The sequence below is a fragment of the Scyliorhinus canicula genome, chromosome 5 (genome assembly GCF_902713615.1).
Source record: "Scyliorhinus canicula chromosome 5, sScyCan1.1, whole genome shotgun sequence".
Lineage (NCBI taxonomy): Eukaryota > Metazoa > Chordata > Chondrichthyes > Carcharhiniformes > Scyliorhinidae > Scyliorhinus > Scyliorhinus canicula.
Window position 1 is genome coordinate 90,872,149 of NC_052150.1, and position 21,833 is coordinate 90,893,981.

Here is a 21,833-nt window from a genome sequence, read left to right on the forward strand (position 1 = left end):
GGTCGGGCCTGGGGGATGCCTTGCCAATTGGAGGCGGGTTCTGAGGGGCCTCAACAAGGTTTTTTTATAATAATCTTTATTGTCACAAGTAGGCTTATATTAGAACATAGAACATAGAACAGTACAGCACAGAACAGGCCCTTCGGCCCTCAATGTTGCGCCGAGCCATGATCACCCTCCTCAAACCCACGTATCCACCCTATACCCGTAAACCAACAACCCCCCCCCCCCCCCCCCCCTCTACTCCCTAACCTTACTTTTTATTAGGACACTACGGGCAATTTAGCATGGCCAATCCACCTAACCCGCACATCTTTGGACTGTGGGAGGAAACCGGAGCACCCGGAGGAAACCCACGCACACAGGGGGAGGACGTGCAGACTCCACACAGACAGTGACCCAGCCGGGAATCGAACCTGGGACCCTGGAGCTGTGAAGCATTTATGCTAACCACCATGCTACCCTGCTGCCCTAATGCTAACCACCATGCTATTAGCACTGCAATAAAGTTACTGTGAAAAGTCCCTAGTCGACATGTTCCGGCGCCTCTTCGGGTTCGCAGAGGGTGAATTTAGAATGTCCAAATTACCTAAGTCTTTCGGGACTTGTGGGAGGAAACCGAAACACCTGAGGAAACCCACGCAGACACGGGGAGAACGTGCAGACTCCGCACAGGCAAGCCCTGGGAATCAAACCTGGGACCCTGGAGCTGTGAAGCAACAGTGCTACCCACTGTGCTACCGTACTGCCCTATTGGGGGGTGAGGGGGGTGGTGGCCCTGAAGATGTTGGTTGGGGGGGGGTGGTGGAAAGATCAGGGCTGACGATCAGAATGGCACCTTATCTGCGAGCGGCCTTTCCTGTTGGGGAGTCAATCTCTCCAGCAGGAAAAGATTCTAAGTCCAGCCTTGGTGGAGAGAAATGCCCCGAGGCCAAAAAAATAGCAAAGTGCTGTTAAATAGTAGGATGTTTCTCGGTGCTGCAGCCACTGAGAAACACCCCGCTAAATGTGACCAAAGGTGGACTTCAACACTTGTCTGCTGAATCACGTCCACTATCGTCTATCTACTTTTTTTCTCCCATCCTGGAAATTGCATGTTATAGCAATCATGGAGTTGTTGATTAATCATGGCAATCAATCTCTATCAATTAGTCTGCAACGAACCTGACGAGGTTTTGGCTCACCAGGTCAATGTGCCATGTGATTAAGAGGCATAGATCCTGAAGTATTGGTCTCCGCTTCTTTTTCCAGTTACTACACCTCATGAACAGTGGAAAATGCATCCTCTGTCCCCACCCACCTCCCTGAGTACTGGTAATTATTGAGAGTGAATTATTGTGCGTCTGTGCGAGGTTGATGAGGAGCAGGAGATGTTTTAATGATTCTGTTTGAAACTCTACATTATCTATTGTCGCAGAGACCTGTACTGCTACTGTGGTAGCTAGAGTACCCTGGACTCCTTCATTTGATTAAGAAACATCTGTCACTATGATGAAGAGTTGACTGCATATCAGCCTCCACATTTGTAATGTTGCTGCGTCTGAAACACAGCTGACATGAAACCCCCTTCTGCTTCTGTTTGATTTGCAATCAGTACTGCTTAACAGTGAGGACTGCTGCAGAATTTGATCAGATGATTAAGCACCAGTCTGAGGTAAACTGCTAATCTGCGCTTTGTTTCTTTCTAAAATTACCTACATACCACACTAGTCAGATGGCTAGTTTTGTTTGATCTAAGTACGTTTCTTGAGCTTGCCAGATTGAAGAGAAAATCGGAAAAAATGTTTGCAGTCAAAGTGACTGCAGATTTTATTATGTTTTTTAAACCACATTCAAGTGTGCATAGTGAAATTAACTTGAACATTCACACCCTCCAGAACCGGTACACTGTAGCTGCAATGTGAGCTGTCTACAAAATCGGCTGCAGCAACTCCACAAAGTTGCTTCGCCAGCACTTTCCAAACCCACAATCCTTCCTACTGAGAAGAACAAGGGAAACAGGTGCATAGGGATGCCGCCACCTGCATGTTCCCTTCCAAGTCACAAACCGTATTGACTTGGAACGTTATCACCATTCCTTCCCTGTTGCAGGGTTAAAATTCTGGAACGAGCTTCCTAAGAGCTCTGTCTGTGTAGTTACACCACACGGACTGCAGCAATCCAAGTGTGCCATTGACCATCTCCTCAAGGGCAATTAAGGATGGGAAATAAATTGCCAGTGACACACACGATACATGAATGAATTTTAAAGAGGGTTAATGCTGAAGCAATAACAGTTACTTTTGTCTCTTCTTTGACCATTTTTGAGGGAGTTGAGATTCATATTTGACAAGGCAAAGGATGTCAGTGGTTCCGCAATCAGGGAAGGATTCTGACTCAGTCAGATATTCTACTCTTGCACAAGTATCAGTCCTTTGGTTCTTCCCTCTACTGCCTCCAACACGTGAACGTCTTTCCTGTGTCTTGGTGACTTGGACTGGTCTGATTTAATCAAACTGGAATGCAGTGCAGTTTAAGCATGCCTTTTTCTTGCTTATATTCTATTCATTGGTGACTTAGTTCAGCATTTCAACTGTTTTCTTGAATACTGCTCTGCATTGGTTGGTTATGTTGAGACTCTCTGTTTTTGTCCTTCACCTATTTAATACCTTTTGCAGAATTTGTGGCACACCATGAAACTGAAATTGAAACACAGGCCAATTTAGAACTGGCAGGGGGAATAGTCTGAATGTGAATTTGGATGTCGGCAGATGAGAAGAGAGGCATAAATTGGTACGAGAAAGTGGAGAAAAGAATTGAAGTATCGAAAGGATGTTGGAGTAGAGAAAGACACACAGAGATATCCAAACCAAGCCACACTGATGGTGGTGTTGATAGAAATCTTTTTCTCTGCAGCCTGCAAGCTCCATGATAAGGAACTGAATGGGCCGCAAAGAACGTTGGTGACTTCTGTACCAGATAAATATTTTAGATTCCTTGAAAGGCTGAAATTGTGCATCATAATTGCTATTTTACTAGTCTGTCTACATTTACATTAATTATCTTGACCACCACATACCTTCAAAAAAACACAAGTATAAAACCCTCACCAACAACTTGGCCAAATGTAGGTTGATATCTGTGATCTAATGTTCATTTATAGTCACTATACAACCTGTCTGTGAATCGCTGTAATTTCTCTTTGGACATTTGCAATGGGGCCTTTACCCCAAAATTAACCAAACTGCTACCATTGCGTCAGTGAAGCTCTGTCTGTGGAGCACAATCCCAACCGGCCAAATCCGAAATGTAACATCATCACGTAAAAAAGAACTGATCTGCCAGAGGAGTCCTATGTTGACCACAATAAAAGGCAATTATGTTACAATTACACACAGTACATAGATCCTTGCTGGATTTAAAAGACTTCTTGGAGCCAAGAATATTAGGCACAGCATTAACTAGACTATGGAGTACCGACCAACTGTGCAAGAATATTAATACACAGATCTAAGCCCACAGTTCTTTAAACAGAAAACTCACCTTAGTTTGTAGTGGGAGAAAGGAGACCTAGAGGGAGGGTATGAAGAATAGCCAACTCAGATTGCTTTTCGAACAGCCAGTTCAATGCTACTGGCAGAAGCTTTAAAAGCAACTAACTGGCCCATCTGCAGAATAAGGTTTGCGACTTGACAAAGGAAAAGGTTTAGAGAGGAGAAAAATGCAGCAAAAAAAACACCATAAAAATACACAACATTTAGTAAGTCAGGCTGTGACCTTTGAAGGAGATAAAGAAATCTAATTGAATTTCTTGTCCTTTTTCACAGATGGACCCAGTTCAGAAAGCAGTGATAAATCACACGTTTGGGGTTCCTCTTCCTCCAAGAAGAAAACAAGTAATTTCATGCAACATCTGCCAACTAAGATTTAATTCTGATGTGAGTGTACAAGGGACAAGGATGCATTGGAGCCCATAGTTGATTGCTCCAGAGATGACACATAATATCTTGATGAACATTAGGCAAAGGCAAACACTGCCAATGAAATATTGACTCAGTGTTCTAGAATTCTTAGGGCTGGTTTTGTTGTAGAAACTAGCTTTACTGTAGTGGTCAATTGGTTATTTTGTATCCCAACCCTGGTACCTCAACTGTTAGTTTATTTATTTATTGAAAATCTGTGGTAAAATAATAAGAGAAGAGGAATGTTTAAAAAAAACTTGAATGGCTTATTCAGATTTAGGACCTTGAAAAAAAATGTTGGCATGCTGTCAATGCCAATTATATTGCAGATGAAGAATCTTTTGACCCATTCAGCATCTTATCTCAGTCATCAATCACTTTTTGTCATGGATGAGCGGCAGTTCAAATTTGTTGTTCAAACTCAACAGTGCGAAAAATGTTGCACCTGGAGGCTTTAGAAAATATTCGCAAGTAGCGGGTGCCACAGTGCCCGGCTTTGTACAATTCACAGAGCTACACTATAGGTGTATTCAATCTGTGAAATGTGTATAAACAAAGCCTTCTAATCCAGCACCAGGCTCAGCTGGAAAATTGAGGTTCACTGAAGATCATGGATAGAAGTTGTTAAAAAAAAGTATTAAAAGAACCTTGCAAGCCCTTGCAGAAAGAAATTTATTTTGCCAGAGCAAATGCCTAGATATATGTAAACAAAAGATTGGCTCAAAAAATTGTTCTTTGTGAGTGAAAACGAGCTAAAACAGACACGTGTCAGTTAAATCAATATAACGTCCTGTGTAAATGACACAATACATTTTGTTGTATTTAACATTATTACAGTAGCTCATTTACATTGTGAATCAAGCTTTGGGTGATCTTCCAGAGTTTAAGACTTTGGCACACCAATCAAACAGTGGTGGTTTTTCAACTGTTTTACAGTTTTGCTTACATTATGGAACAACCTGACCTTTGATCTTGACTTACACCCAAGTCTCAATAAGCGAATGATGAGGTGGAAGGATCCATAACACTACCTTCCACACTTTAAATCGATAATAAGGGATCAGCGGAATGCATTATCCCACATATATATCGTCCCCAGTATACCAGGGATCCAACAGACACCCCAGTACCACACAGTCACATATCCATCCTTCCTATTGGATCGCCAGAGTTACATAGAGAAACAGAAAATATGAAGAAGCTTGCAATCTACAGCACTGAACGTCTGCTAGAAACATCTAGTTTGCACTTGTGGAAGGTGTGGAGGTTGTCCAGGCCTGTCATTTACCTTGTAAGAGACAGAGAGAGGTTCGACTTAACACAGGTTATGGCAGAAACTAGGACAACTAGATCTCTGCTGCTGTCCAAAGGTTCCACTGGTCTCCTATTTAAGTTACTGCAGGAGGTTGGTGGACTACCCTCCCATCTAACTGTCCCCTCCCCACACTTCTCTGTAGAATTTCCTAATCTGCCACAGTAACTCGGGTAAAACATGAGTGGGAATCCTGGAGATATAGTGCAATGGACTATTTTCCATGGGGATTTTGCTGATCTGCACCTGAAAAAAGTGAAGTGCTGTATTAGGAGACCCGTCTGGGAAATTCTAGATGCCAGTTTCCATGATCAGAATGCATTGCCTGAAAGGGTGCTGGTGGAAAATTCAATGGTAACTGTCAAAAGAGTTTTGAAAAAACACCTGAAAAGCGGAAATTTGTATTGCTGTATAGATAGGTCAGGGGGTTGGGACAAATTAGATAGTGCCTTCAAGGAACTGGCAAACGCACGGGCACAATTGGCTGAATGGCCCCATTCTGTGCTGTATGACTCAATGATTCACTTACCATACCTAACCTAGAGGTTATTAAAAAAAAAATCTTCTCAGTAACATCTTCTTACATCCTGTCAGAATCGACCTAATCTCAGCGTAAACTCGTATCTCTTGATTTTTGTTTAGTATCAATTCAAGTAACCCTGACTTGAATAAACCAGAAAACATTCTACCACATAGCAGGTGCATAATAATCATTTAGCATTTTTAAAACAGCACTTTTGTCACGGGCACTGACATGGATACTTCAAGGATGCCCAAGATAATAACAACTTGTTAATATAGCACCTTTAGTGTAGGGAAAACTGACCAAGGCCTTTCATGAGAGTTCACCCAGATCACAAATTTGCACCAAGTCAACTTCTTGGGAGTTACCATTGACCAGAAACTGAACTGGACTGGCCATATACGTTCTGCGGTTACCAGAACAGGTCAAAGGCTAGGACTCCTGCGGCATGTTACCTGGAGGTTCCACTCGAAGTCACTCACCATCCTGAATTGGAAATATATCGTTGTTCCCTCACAGTGGCTGGGTCAAAATCCATATTTCCTTCCCGAACAGCACCTTTGGTTAGAACTACACCTCAGGGACTGCAACAGTTCAAGAAGGTAACTCACCACCACCTTCTGAAGGCAACTAGGGATGGACAATAAATACTGGCCCTGCCAGCGATGCCCACACCCTATATAAATAATTTTTTAAAAGAGGAGATATTAGGACAGGGGTTCCCAACATGGTGGCCGTGACCTCCAGTGGAGTCGCGAGATTAGATTCTGGGGCTTTGCAGCAGCAATAGTTGCCATGGATCTCTGACGGAATGTTAACTACTGTGAAACCCCTTTAAATCCTTACTTTTCTTTGAATGGTCTGTGTGCCCTAAATGGCTGATGCTTGAAACCTGATTATTGCTCCAAAAAAACAACTGAAACGCTATATTTGAAAAACATGTGGAAAAACTCTGTCCCAACTCTCAAGAGATGTCACCTCCCACCCCCTTTCCCCACCATTCCACTCTCACAGTCTCTTTGAGGGGTCACAACAGTTTCAAAGCCTTAAAATGAGGGCCCAGTAGGGAAACATGTTTGTGAAACTATGGATTAGGACAGGTGAAGTAGGTTCTAAATAGTGCCTTAAGAGAGAGGTCGGGAGGCATAAACATTTGGGGAGGGAATTTCGGAGTTTAATTTCCAGAGACTGATGGCTGGGTTGCCAATTATTGGATGAAGGAAGTGAGGGATGCATATAAATTGAAGGAACACTTGGATGGATATAGTGTTGGCGAAGGTTGTAGTAATGGGATGGCAAAAGGCATGGAGGGATTGCAACACAAGGTTGGAATTTTAAAATCAAAGCATTTGAGGACAGGAACAAATGTAAGTCATTGGTTGATGGGCAAGTTGGAATATGGGCAGCAGAGTTTTACATGAACTCAAGTCTGCAAAGGGTGAAAGATAGGAGGAAATCCAGTCAGGAAAATATTGGAAGAGTTAAATCTGGAAGTAGCAGGAACACGGATGAGGATCTCATCAGCAGATGAGTGAAGTGGGGGTGGAGATTGGTAATATCACAAAGATGACAGTTGGCATCTTTGGAATGGAGAGGCTATGGAGTCTCCATAGGTAATGTTGTGGGGGTAGGATGTGATTGCAGGAGATTGTCTGACTAGGAGTAGATAGATAAATGCAGAACCAGGTGAGGACAGCCCCTCACAGCTACATAAATGTTGAGAGGGGTTTGAGTAGGTTGGTATGGCCAATCATATCAATGGTTGTAGACTTGTTAAAAAAGTCAAGGATAGTTGGCAGTTCAAATTTAAATAATGAATGCATCTGCACAAATATAACCTTTCTCAGCAATAAGATTGGCCCAAACTTCCTCAGAGGTTCTGTAGGTCTCCCACCATGTGTTTTAGGGGTGATGGAATGAACCCCTATGATAACAATCCAGCTGGGTTTTTGTTATGTTTGCTCATTGTTTTCTCAAGCGCAGAACCTCCATCTTCTCACTCAAAGGCTGTGGACTAACTATGCCATGAGTTCCTGCTCCTTAGTTTGGATGGGCACACAAAATATATCATTGGAGGCGGATTCACGGAGCAATTTGTTTTTGTGAATTCATGGAACCTGGGTATCGCTGGTGAGACCAACATTTATTACCCATCCCTAATTTCCCCTGAGAAGGTGGTGGTGAGCTGCCTTCTTTAACTGCTGCAGTCCTTGTATGGCAGGTACACCCACAGTGCTGCTAGGGAGGGAGTTCCAGGATTTTGACCCAGTGACAGTGAAGGAACAGTGATATAGTTTAAATTCAGGATTGTGTGTGGCATGGAGAGGAAATTGCAAGGTAGGCATCTGTTGCTCTTGTCCTTCTAGGTCGTAGAGGTTGCCACTTTGGAAGGTATTGTTGCAGGATCCTTTGTCAGTTGCTGCGATGCATCCTGTAAATGGTACACACTGTTGCTACTGGCTGTTGATGGTACAGGGAATTAATGTTTAAGGTAGTTAATGGCATACAAATCAAGCAAGCCGCTCTGTCCTAATGGTGTTGAATGATATTGAAGCTATACTTATGGTTGAAAGTGGAGAGTATTCCATCACACTCCTGATTCATGCCTTGTAGATAGTGGACAGACCTTGGAGAGTCAGAAAGTCAGTTGTTCTCTGCAAAATAATCATCACCGTTCTGCTCGTGTTGCCACCATATTTCTGTGATGTGGTAGTCCAGTTCAGTTACTGGTTAATGGTAACCCCCAGGATGTTGGTAATACCATTGAATTTTAGGAGGAGATAGTAAGATTCTCTCTTGTTGGAGTTGGTCATTGCCTCTAACTTGTGTGGCACAAATGAAACTGCCACTTATCTGCACAGGCCTGGATGTTTTCCGGGTCTTGCTGCATATGAACACAGATTGCTTAAATACCTGAAGAGTCACGAATGGTGTTGACATTATGCAATCATCGCGAACATCCACACTTTTAACCTTATGATGAAAGGAAGGTCATTAATGCAGCAGATCAAGATGATTGGGCATAGGACACGAGCAACTTCTGCAGCCATGCCCTGGGATTGAGACGATTGACCTCCAACAACCACATCAATCTTCCTTCGCACTAGGTATGTCTACAACCAGTGGAGAGTCTTCCCCCTGATTCCAATTGACTTCAGTATTGCTAGGGCTCCTTGGTGCACACTCTGGCAGCCACTCTCACCTCTTGAACTACTCCTGGCATTTCCTCTTGCACACTCCATTGATCTCCTGGTTTGATAGTAATGGTAGAGTGGAGGATATGCCTGACCATGAGGATACAGATTGTGGTTGAATACATCTCTGATGCTGCTGATGGCCCGCGGCGCCTTATGGATGATCAGTTTTGAATCACGAAATTATAGGATTTGCAGTGCAGAAGGAGGCCAATCAGCCCATCGAGTCTGCACCGGCCCTTGGAAAGGGCACCTTACCTAAGCCCACACATCAACCCTATCCCCATAACCCCACCTATCCTTTTTAGACACTAAGGGTAATTTAGCAAGTCGAATCCACCTACCCTGAACATCTTTGGAATGTGGGAGGAAACCGGAGCACCCAGAGGAAACCCACACAGACACGGGGAGAATGTGCAGACTCCGCACAGACAGTGACCCAAGCCAGGAATTGTACCTTGGACCCTGGAGCTGTGAAGCAATCATGCTAACCACGATGCTATAGGTCTCGAGTTGCGAGACCTGTTTGAAATCTATTCCAATTAGCACAGTATTAGTGCCACACACATGATATGGGTATCCTCAAAGCGAAGACAGGACTTTGTGTGGTGGTTACTCCACCAATACTGTCATGGGCAGATGCCCGACAGGTAGATTGGTGAAGGTGAAGTCAAGAAGGTTTTTGCCTCTTGTCATGCCCAGTAAAGGTATGTCATATTAAAATATGAACTTAAATTAGTGTGGAATCATTGGGGAAAAAAATTGAAAGTGCTGGAAAGACAGAGAAACAGAATAAAGTTTTAAGTCCAATATGACTTAATCGGTACAAGGGTGGATCCAACCTGTAAATTCTATATCAGGCAAATGGTTTTGACCCCTGAAGAGGGGCAGTTTTAAATAAAAGGTTGCTGATTAGTCCTGTTAATCACAATTTGAGAGGAATATGGTTGAGATTGTGGGAAATCTTGGGAAATGCCATGTGGCCAGGAAAACACTGGCGTTCCCAGTAGTCATGGGCAAATGGGTGTACCTCAATGGAGATTGTGCCTGTATATCCGATGGTGATAGCTATCCTCCCTCTTACTCCATAAACTTTGGCAGTGTCAGTGCTGGAGGGCATCAGGGTTGCAGGGGGATGTGGGAGGTAGAGTATACAATCCTAGAACAATCCACAGGCTATCAGCATGGTTATACCTTCCATTGTTCTTCTTTTTGAGGTGCTAATTGGATGAGTGGCAAAGGAAAATGGGTCTGGGATCTGCAATATTTTCTCTCAACCCACATTGGCACTCATCCATGTCCAGACATTATTCCCAATAGCTGGTAGCAGCACCTCAGTGGCAGAAGATAATTCAACTCCTGACCAAATAAAATTTCCAAGAATGAGTATTTATGCTTTCAGAACACTTATTCAGACAGAGGTTAAGAATGTAGTATAGTCAATGGAGAGCTCCATCAAATACAAGATAAATGGCTAAATGTTTCCTTCCTATCATTATCACACTGCTGGAGACTACAATCCTGAAATGCAGCACTTTCATTTCAGCGATTATGTAGCAGTAAATCAGCTGGGACGCCTTGGTGAATCAGTATGCATTGTATCGTGCGTGGAAGAGGCAACTGGACGATGATAGATGTATCTATGTTACCAGATAGACTTATCGAAAGAGCACATCTTACAGAATAATACACAAGTGATAAACTCCCCACTGCAGTCCCTGTATAATGTTAAGTTCCCTTGGTAGTTAAAGCATGCCTGCTGAGACCCTTCTGTTTCCTGTATTTGAAGATGTTCTATATGTAAAAGACCACATTACTTACAATCTAAAATGTGATTTAATACCCCTGGTCAGTGCTGAGTTTTACTTGGAGCATTAGAACTTGCATCCACAACTAGTGGCGATGTTGTAGTTGACCTCACAGAGGATATTCCACTTCTCAGTTATCTCATGCAATACCACCTCCATGACAGCAGCAATCAAACAGAGCTCCTGGCTGCTCTCTCACTTGCCAGCAGACACACATCTGCACAGTGGGTGTTCCTTTCCCTTCATTTTTTCCTGCCACATTTGAACCCGCTTTACGTTCAGCCCTGGTAATGTCTGCAAAGAATTAAGCTCCCTTCAAAGACTCCAAGAACTTCTGTGATTGCCAGGGGCGAAGGTGGCTTTGCGGTAATGTCATTGGACTAGTAGTAATCCAGAGACCCAGGATAAAGCTTTGGGAGACAAGGGCTCAAATTCCACCATGGTCTCTGCTGGAATTTAAATTTAATTAATAATATAAAATAAATCCAGAATTGGAAGCTATTCCCAGTAATGGTGACCATGAAACTATCATCAATTGTCATAAAAACCTGCCTGGTTTACAAATGTCATTTAGGGAATGAAATCTGCTCTCCCTCACCTGGCCTGCCTTACATGTGACTCATGGCAAGGTGGTTAACTTTTGACTGCCCACTGAAATAGCCTCGCAAGCCACTTTGTTCTACGGCAATTAGCGAAAGGCAACAAATGCTGGCTTTGCCAGCGATGCCCACATCCCATCAAAGAATTTTTAAAATCCATTAATTTGACTGTCTGCCATTTTCCTCTCTAATCACTAATCTGCTCCTCACACTTATCCAAAGATACACCTGGAACTGTGGAACTGGAACTTGGAGCTGGTCCATAGAGGTACTCCTAATTAACACATTATCACTGATGCGATTAGATCAATTATTGACCTGATTTATAACAGAAATTGGTCTTGCTGCCTTCTGGCTGGAAGAACAATCATGCGGAGTCTCAGCAGCTTGTTGAGTGGCTTATTAGTTCTGATCATATGTAACAATAGGGAAGATTTTCCTGAAGGATAAAAATTGGATGTTTGTTTTCACATATGTGCATCTGGCTAACGGGATTTTTCTAATCGTTATTGTGCCCAAGTTGTGGATCCAAGGAGATTTTCTTTACATGTATAATTAACATTGTGAAAAGGGAACATTATGGAAAGCATTTTTCCTTCCATTAACTTTCCTATCGGGTAAGCTTTTGTATTGTAATGATAGCCATAGGTAAATTTCTATATGGAACAAGTTGATTTCTATGCTTGCAGGATCACAGACGGTCTGTGCTTTTCGGGTCTTTTTTTCCTCTACTACTCGAGATTCTTTATATTAGTTTGTTTTCATAGGCAAGTCTACACTCTCAATGAATTCGAAACTTACGAAAATGTTGATATGCCGCACAAAGTAATGAATGGTGAATCTTCCTTTCAACAGTTGCTGGGGCATGGTAGATAATTGGATATTCAAATGACTGTTAGCACCCAGAGGGTCTCCTGGGCCATCGAAAACCCTAGGTGGTCAGGGTCGGTGCAGGGTAGCTCTCTGACCCTCCGCCTGGAATGCGGGCACCCTGACATTACCCAGCTGGAACATGGCACTGCCACCCTGGCATTGCCAAGATGCCCAGGTGGCACTGCCAAGCTGGAAGATTCACTGCCAGGGTGGCACTGCCAAGGGTCAGGGCCCGAGGGACTCTATGTCCATGAAATGAGGGTGGAGGGTAGGTTTGAAGGGTCGGGTGTGCAGGACAGGTAAGTACTGGGAAGTTTGGGGGGTGGCGGGTGAGGTTTCTAGGAGGGGGGGCCTGTAAGTGTCAAGGGGCGGCCTCAAGAGGGGGAACCCCAGGGACCCCATAGTGCCCTAACTTGGGAGGGTGTGGGACAATGCCCGTGGGTGGGGGTTGTGGGGGACCCACGATCGGGGCACCCTTTCAAAATGGCGGCCCTATCTCGAAGGGCAGTTTCCCAGTGCTAAAAAAAATACTACGTTGACGAAACTAGTGAGAAACTCCCCAGGGCCCAAAAAAGTGACTAAAGTGTCATGCATTAGCAGTGAGGAACTGAAACTCCCTCAAAAACCTGCCCCAAATGAACTTAGAAGGGCGGGATTCTCCATGGGCAGCGCACTCACGTCCGTGGGTTTCCCGCTGTTGGCGGCGGCATATCGGGCCAGAGAACAGGTCTGGCGGGATGGAGAATCCCAACTAGAAACCTTTTGAAAGAATCACGCCCCAAGACTTTGAATTTTGTGTGGTTTGATTTGCCCGATTGCTGGCTGATTGCACTAATGACATTTTTGCAGGGTTTCTGAGGGTGAAGGTATGACAGTTGAGTGGGAGAGGCCCAGCAGAAATTCACCACTTTGATATCCAAGATTGCTTTGATTACTTTTGAGGGATGTATCAAAATCAATCAGAACTTTATTCGCTTTTCACCTTTTAATATGTGATTTCCTGCTTCCTTTTGAAGATTCAAAGATCAAATTGCATTGAAAATGGATAAACGTTTGTGGAGGAAACACCCTTGTTGAGTATTTCTTATTTTGTACTCATTTGATAATCTCATTTGATGGGATAGGTTAGAATTATGAAAAGAACCTTAAGCCATCTGTTTAATTTACTCTGACATATCATTCTATATTGGGTTATAACAGCACTGCACACGTCATTCCCAGACGTTCTGAAGAACGTATAGATTCTCCCATATTGAGACTATGGGCGGGATACTCTAATCCTGAGGCTAAGTGTTGACGCCGTCGTAAACGCCGTTGCTGCTCAGGAGCAGCGATTCTGACCCTTACAGGGGGCCAGCATGGCACTGGAACAACCCATGCCACTCCAGCTGCTGGTGCTGGCGTCAAATGGGCGCCGCGGGTCTGTGCATGTGCACTGCGACCAGCGCCAATGCCCGCATGCGCAGTGGCTCCCTTCTCCACGCCGGCCCCGACGTAACATGGCGTTGGGCTACAAGGGGCGTCGCGGAGCAAAAGAGGCCCCCCAGCCCGAGAGGTCAGCCCGCCAATCGGTAGGCCCCAATCGCAAGCCAGGCCACAGTGGAGCTCCCCCCCCCGCAACCCCTGGGGTCAGGCCACCCCTCCCCCCCACCAGGCCGCCCCCGGATGCATGCGTGCTGAAGTCCCGCCGGGTAAGACCGCACGTGGATGGCATCGGTGGGACTCTGATTTTTTGTGCGTCTGCTTGGCCCATCCTGGGTGCCCGGGGGGCTACTCCAGTGCCGTGCCGGCGCCAATGGCGCCGATTTTCCGCTCTACCGAAAATTGGCGGACCGGCGCCCGGACCGGCGATTCCCCGGCCCGGCGTAGGCTGAGCGAATCCCGCACAATGTTCCCACACCGGCATAAAAATGGTGGTGTTTTACTCCTGAAATTCCTGAAAAAAAGTTAAACGAATTCATAGCCCTGCAGGGGCTAGCAGGGACCCGGAGTGAATATTGCAGCTTCTGCTGGAGATACAGGCCCCCTCACTTCCCGATCAGAGGCCGCGCGGTGGCGGCCACCACCGGCTGCGCCGTGCTCCATGGCGGACTCACACCGCGGAGCCAGACCGAAGAAAGAAACCCTCGATCGGCCGCACTCCTGAGCCTCAACCACCTAACATTAAAACCCCAGCCACCTATAAGGCCCCCCCCCCCAGTCTCCAATCCGCCCACCCCTGACCATGGCAGCCGTGGACTGGGTCTTCAGCCACCACACGAACCTCCGGACCGGCAATAGCTGGTTAGTTCCACGGCGTCGACAACTCGGCTGGTCTGGCATGTAGGATTGCTGAGCAGGCCTCTGGCAATGGCCCCCCGGCGGCGTGGCATACTCCACGGTGACACCGACTTTTGGTACCCGGAGAATCGCTGGACCGGCGCCGGGCCCGATTACGGCGTCAAACTAGATTTCCGCCCTGGCGCCGTCTGTGATTTCGGTGTCAGGCTGTGGAGATTCCAGCCCCCTTGGTTTGATGAAGATAAGTACATGATATGATGCTGCTTTAATTAAGAAAGGGTTGGTTAAATATCTTGTTTGGAATGGGGTTAAGTGTTTTCAGGATAAGTATAGGTAGACCTCAAAAGATCACGAGATAGATATAAATGAACCAGGTCATTCCACTGTTCTTAACATATTGCATGTAGAAGACCCAACAGTTCCCCATCATGGTATCCAACTATTTTTAAAATCAGAGAGAGATTCAAGTGAGATATCCTTACGACCCTTCCTGGAGATTCATCTCCTTCATTATGTGGAGAAGAACTTTGTATTTGTCCCTTATTAGTCCTGGTTCCACTTGTTCAAATGCTTTAAGGAGCATGTGGTGGGATTCTCCGTTGGCTGACGCAGAAATCGTGAAACGCGATTGGACAGAGAATAGGTTCAGATGCAAAATGATGGTGGGCGCCGATTTGACGCCAAATCGCAATTCTCCGTCACCTCGACAGCGGCATCAATGCGGTCTGGAACGCATACACAACAAACACAATTTGCATGTCATTAGCGGGCCCGACCCGGTATTCCCGAGGCCTCCACGATGCACTGCCTCCGATGGGCCAAGTTCCCAATGCCGCGGTTCACTTGTGCTTTTAAAAATCATGAAACAGGACTCGTGGCTGATGAGGGAGAGAGGGGGATTGCAGAAAGTGTCCAACATCGCCATAGATCGCTGGCAGTTGTGCCACTAGCCAGGGAGCTTCTGCCAGAGCCGGGGGAGAGTAGCGGCGGTGCCCAAGAGGTGGGCTGTAAGGTCGGGATGGACAGGCATGGAACACCATTGCCGCAACTGGCAAGACAGCCACTGCCCACTGTGAATGTAGGACCATGGGGTCATATAGGTGACCCATCAATGGTATGGACGCGCTCCAGCACAACCAGGGCCACCTTGTTGAGTGTGTGTGGGTATTGTAATGTGTATATGCTGCTGCAGCTGTGAACCTCACAAGTGTCAATCATGGACCCGGTGAATCCCGCCCCGTTTTTCACTGGAATTGATTGTGTTCCATGTGGCGCCGGTGCTAGCCCCTCCAAAGTCGCTGAATCGATTCAGATTCGGTGCTAGTTGTGCTGTCGTGAAAGTCCACGAATCCTGCCCCGGTGCTTCAGGAATGGAGATTCCAGCCCATAATATTTTGAGGTGATGGAAACATAGGAATGTTTAGAATTGCAATGATCAAGGATCAATTATTTGGGTTAGATGTGCTGAAATATTAGCTAACATACTTCTGGCATGCAGTGGAAACATTTGTGGAACTTTTTTTTTAGGAACTCAAACAATGTAGAGTGCCTGCTGATGGTATTATAGAATGTAACAGCATAGAAGGAGGCTATTAAACCCATTATGCCTTTGTTGGTCTTTGAAAGAGCTATGAGGTTAATCCCACCCACTCCTCTTTTCCCACCGCCATTCAAGAACATATGAAATAGAAGCTGAAGTAGGCAGGGAATGGACCCCTGCCCCTGGCATCTGTCCCAATGAATGCTCTGTGGACTCACTGGAAATGCGCCTTCCACCCTTATCTTGGGGGTAAGTCTCCAATAAGAGATTTACCAGTCAACGTGATTGTTCAGTAGATCTTTAGTCCTGATAGCGTCACTCCCTCAGCGCTCACACCCAGTCACGCCAGGATGATGGCAGCTCAGAGGTCTGCTCCACTGTTTTGAATGCATGACTTGGCCAGGCTTCTGATGCCATGGAGGAGTGGTGGGGTAGCCTGTACCCCTGAGGGGGTAGGAGACCCCGAAGCAATGTGACTAATGCTGCCTGTGAAGCAGAGGCAATTGCGGTTAGTGCCAGCAGCATGACAAGGATGACCAACGTCCAACGAGCTGCAAGAACAAGTTACCACCTCTCTCATCCTAGCATCAGTCCCACCTGCCATGCCTGGATTTCCCCTTCCCCACCTAATCCAATGACTGCCACCTCTCACTCTCCCAACAACTGACCTCACAGATTGTTCCTCAGAATGCTTTGGATTCATCATCACAACCCCATTCTGTCTAGGCATGGTACCCACACGTCATCTGCTTGGAGCTGCTTGCTCATGAATGGAGTATTTTTTTGTCCCCGCAGGAGAGGTAGCCCATAATAAGCGAGGGGGAAGGTCACCAAGTTGTGTACCTTCAGCCCCCCTGAGGAAAGAATCCTGGATTTTGTGGGTGTGGTCAAAGAGTGAGCAGTGACCGAAAGCCAGGTTGCTCTGCACTGGAGAAGTGAGGAGCCACTGTATCTTCATCCAGAGTCTGAAGTGAGTTGCTGATGTCCCAGACCCTTGTCATCCCCTTTCACTGAACCCAAGTCCCTTGTCTTGCAAGATCACCATCTAATGAATCCGGGCCATCTGGAGTCTCTGCTATCCCACCCCGCCACCCAAGAGACCACCTTAGGGGAGGGCTCCGAGAACACTGACAATGCGTCACAGCTATCACCCGCACCTTCCACCATCGCAGAGACACTCACCTCAATGGGTGACATTCGCAGGCAGGCTTCTGGGGCACTATTTGGCAAGTACCACATAGTTGCTGATGCACGTCAGGTGGTCTGCTGGATCCCAGGACTGAACTGGCCCGATAGCAGATACCATGTCTCTGCACAAGGTTCTCCCTGAAATGCTAGAGATGATAAGCCAGAGCTGTGAGACTCAGGAAGGTGTATCATTGACATTCCTGTAACTGCAGGACTGACTGGAAAAGTCCCAAAGGCATCTGGCGCCGGAGATGCTGCAGACAATGCATGGTTCCCAGCTCAACACTGCAAGGGTGTCAACGCTGCAGAAAGCCTGGGGCATGAAGTCCTTCAGTAGTGCTGAAGTACCAGGGAGAGCCCATGAAACCCCCAGTGACGGACATTCTGGAAAGTAATCCCCATCACTCACTGGATGCACAAGTGAACCTCGCCCCCTACACCACCCCCCCCCCCCCCGCCCCCCCCAACTGTGGTCCAAATTAAAGTGCCCCCGACACACTCAGGCATGAGGCGGGAGTCTGTTAGCAAAAAGACAGAAGTCAGACTTAACCAGAAACTAAGTAACAGCACAGCTTTCCTCACAGCAAGTGGTCATCAACCTCTTGACTTGAACAGTGAGCCGCTGACAGTGCCAACACAGGAGGCGAGAGAGGAACTGTGAAATCAGAGAACAGGGAACTAGCTGATCGGGGAGCGGCACTGTGATGTGAGGCAGAGGTCGGGGGTATTGAGCTGACGAATACAGAGCCTCCTGTCACGTGAATCTAGATGCTACGAGGGCCTCCTGGCATGTTAGGCCCTTGCTGCTGCCTGTCTTCCATCCTCTAGATTCTCCCCGGTCTCGTCCTCCACTCCCTCCTGGTTTATAATAATAATAATAATTTTTACTGTCACAAGTAGGCTTACATTAACACTGCAATGAAGCCCCTCATTGCCACACTCCGGCGCCTGTTCGGGTACACAGAGGGAGAAATCAGAATGTCCAATTGACCTAACTTGCACATCTTTTGGGACTTGTGGGAGGAAACTTGAGCACCCGGAGGAAACCCACACAGACACTGGGAGAACAAGCAGACTCCGCACAGACAGTGACCCAAGCAGGGAATCGAACCTGGGATGCTGGAGCTGTAAAACAATAGTGCTAACCACTGTGCTACCATGCCTGAGGTTTTCTTCCTCAGATGCAGTTGCATGTTCCTCCTCCTACGTGTGCAGATTGTCGCTCCACTGATGTGCCAGGATGTGGAGGGCACAGCAGACCACCATCCCTGCTGGGAGCTGTACTGTAGAGCGCCGCCAGAGTGCTCCAGGCAGCAGAAAGTCATTTTTAGTAGCTCAGCGACAGCATGGGTGGCAGCATGTCCTCATTCTAATAGGATTCTTCCTCGGTCTGGAGCCTCCTCATCAGCCATGACTTCAGCGGGTATCCCTTGTCCCCCACGAGCCAACCCTTCATCCTGAGGTGGTCCTCGCAGATCCCAGGGGTTTCCAAGTACCCCAAAATGTAACTGTCATGCATGCTTTCAGGATAGCGTGTGCACATGGTGGTCGCACACGGTTTGGACATTCAGGGAGTGGAACCCCTTCCTGTTAATAAAGAGCACTCCCTGAGGCCATGGTGCTCACAGGGCAACATTATGTGTGTTCAATAGCCCCCTGGACCTGGGGCATCTTGGCGATGGCAGTGAATCCTGCAGCCCAGACATCTTGTTGGGCCTGGTCCATGTTGAAGTTGAAGTAATCAGATGCCTGGGCATACAGAGCATCCATGACCTCCCAGATGCATCAGTGGGCTGACTATTGCAAGATGCCACACAAGTGCCCACTCAAGCCCTGGAATGGCCCAGTTGCATAGAAGTTGAGGGCAGTTGTGACCTTCACGGCCACTGGGAGCAGGTGTCCTCCTCCTTCACAGGTAGCTGGGTCCAAGATGATGTGGCACAGGTGCCCCACTGCCTCCCTGATGAGGTGCAGTCTTCTGCAACCCATGCTGTCTGTCAGTTCATCGAAAGGCCACTAAGTCCTGTACACTCTAGGTCTTAGGCAATGTGCCTTCTGGCCTCCTCCTGAGCCTGATGAGCGACCGGGTGTTGAACCTGAGCATCGGCCCCCTGTCGCTGTGGTGCGAGCTCCACCTGAGTTCGCCTTGTTGCAGTGTGCGGTATCTGCTCGCCTCAGCTGAGACCATCAGGACTACAGCCCTCTCAGCTTGATCGGTCCCAAAATTCATCTTTCATCTGGTAGGATGTGGCGAAGGAGAGAGGACGACAGTCAATAAGGCCATTCATGCCATGACCATCCCCACAACCCCTTGAACTCAGGATCCTGGCAGCTGACAACCCATCACTGTGCTTGGCACTGTGGCCACCACTCACGTTACCTGGCTCACGTCCTCATTCCTTGCCTTTGAGGGAGACTTCCCCTGACCCTTGTTAAAGGAATTGGTTATGAGACATTCCAATTAGTTAAGTATCCAATAATTGACACTGATATGTAAAGGGGATTCAGGTGGCCTTTGTGTCAGGTGATGTGAAGATAGAGTTTTGTACAAAGCCTGTTAAAGTGAAATAAAGGTGTTCGTAAAAAGGAGCAGTACCTTTGACTCTTTATACAACAGCAGCTAAACGTCTAAAAAATGGTAGCAGAGGATGTTTGCTGTGCAAATGTGAAGGGTCGAAAGATACAACTTTTCCAGACCAAACCAAGGAGTGAGTGAGAAGAAAAAAAAAGACTTTTGGCTGAATCTAGGATAAAGATGGCCGGATATGACTACCCCCCCCCCCCCTTATTTTCTGAAAGGGGTTCGTACGACCAATGGAGAAGTGCAGTAGTTATGTGAACTAAGGTAACTGCCTTGGGAAAGAGAAAACAAGGTATGGCTTTGGCTCTTTCTCTACCTTATGACAGTAAATTCCGGAGCTGGAATTGGAAGAGTTAGACTCAGAAGAAGGTCTGGAGACTCTATTATGTTATATGGATAAGATTTATAAAAAGGATGACTTGTTAAGTGCGTATGATCAGATTTTGATAGGTTCCAGAAAATAGAGGATTTCTCCATTGAAGACTATATAATGGAATTTGGCAGACTGTATAAAAGGCTGCAGAAACACAACCTGGAATTTCCACAGTCTGTGTTGGCCTTTAAATTACTTGACTGTGCTAGAGTGAGCAGTTTGCAATAAAGCAGAATATGGAAGATACACTACTAACAGATGGCTAAATCGCACGGCTACAAACAGGTTCCAAGACTATAGAAGGAGATCGGGACCCGGACATTATGAAGACAGAAACCCAGTTAGAATCTACAATAGGAAGATGAACCTCAGAAATGCCCAGGGTATGATAAATTGATGTGACTCTCAATACCATTATGCTTTCAACTGTCCAACACGTTACAATAGAGTGTTTGAAATGACACATGACATGGAAGAGTCAGAAGAAGAAAAAGATAGTGACCAGAAATAAGGCGTTGTCCTATTAACAAGTAGTTTTACGTCAGTAATGAGGGCGTTGGTTGCAGAATCCTTCAATTGTGCTGTATTGGACAGTGACTGCACATCTACTGTGTGTGGAATTGACTGGTTAAAATGTTACCTGGACTCCTTGAATGCTGAAAATTGTAACAAGGTTAAGGAATTTGAAAGTTCAAGGTTATGGGATTTGAAAGTTCCACACGTTTCAGGTTTGGAGATGATAATACTCTGAAGTCGCTGAAAAGAGTGATCCCTTGCAATATTTCCGGAGTGAATCATTTCATTAGCACGGATGTTGTATCAAGTGAGATACCTTTGCTTCTGAGCAGACCGTTGATGAAGAAAGCACAAATGAAACTGGATATGGAACAGGATAAGGCAACAGTTTTTGGAAAGACGGTGGACTTACAATTTACACAGTCGAGACACTATTGTATTCCATTACTGACAAATAATATTTGAAGTACAGTTGTTAAGGATGTTTTGAAAATGGGACTTTAGCTGACAAAAAGCTTGTTGTATTAAAACTGCATAGGCAATTCGCGTATCCATCTCCTCAGAGGCTGAAAAATGTATTAAAGAATGCAGGGATAAGGAATGAAGACTATACTAAACTGATAGAACATGTTAGTGATCGCTGTGAAGTTTTTAGGAAGTACAGAAGGACACCAGCACAACAGATAGTAACCGTACCTTTGGCCAGAGATTTTAACAACATTGTGGCCATGGACCTTAAGATCTGGGATAAAGCCAATAATATATTTATTTTGCATTTTGTAGATTTAGCAACCAGATATAGTCAATTAACGATTGTATGAAGTAAAGAAAAAAGAATAATTCTGCATCAAATCGTGGAAAAATGGATAGGGACAGGAATGGGCCCACCGGCAAAATGCATTAAGGACAATGGGGGAGAATTTTCTAATGATGAGTTTCGGGATATATGTGAAAATATGAATATCGCAGTTATGAATACGGCTGCGGAAAGCCCATTTAGTAATGGTGTGTGTGAAATAAACCATGCGGTAATAGATTACATGCTCCGCAAAATTTGGCAGATAGACCAAACCGCAAGCTAAGTTCAGCTTTAGCATGGGTGGTA

General features: G+C 46.0%; 1 protein-coding gene across 5 annotated transcripts in view; it reads left to right on the forward strand.

Annotated features, from left to right (window-relative positions):
• LOC119966118 (zinc finger protein 385D-like) overlaps positions 1–21,833 on the forward strand; it is a 1,141,865-nt gene that overhangs the window by 905,697 nt on the left and 214,335 nt on the right. For all 5 annotated transcript variants that reach the window (XM_038797352.1, XM_038797351.1, XM_038797356.1 and 2 more), the window contains one exon: positions 3,807–3,917. In XM_038797352.1, coding sequence (XP_038653280.1) covers positions 3,807–3,917 — 111 coding nt within the window. The remainder of the gene's footprint in view (positions 1–3,806; positions 3,918–21,833) is intronic.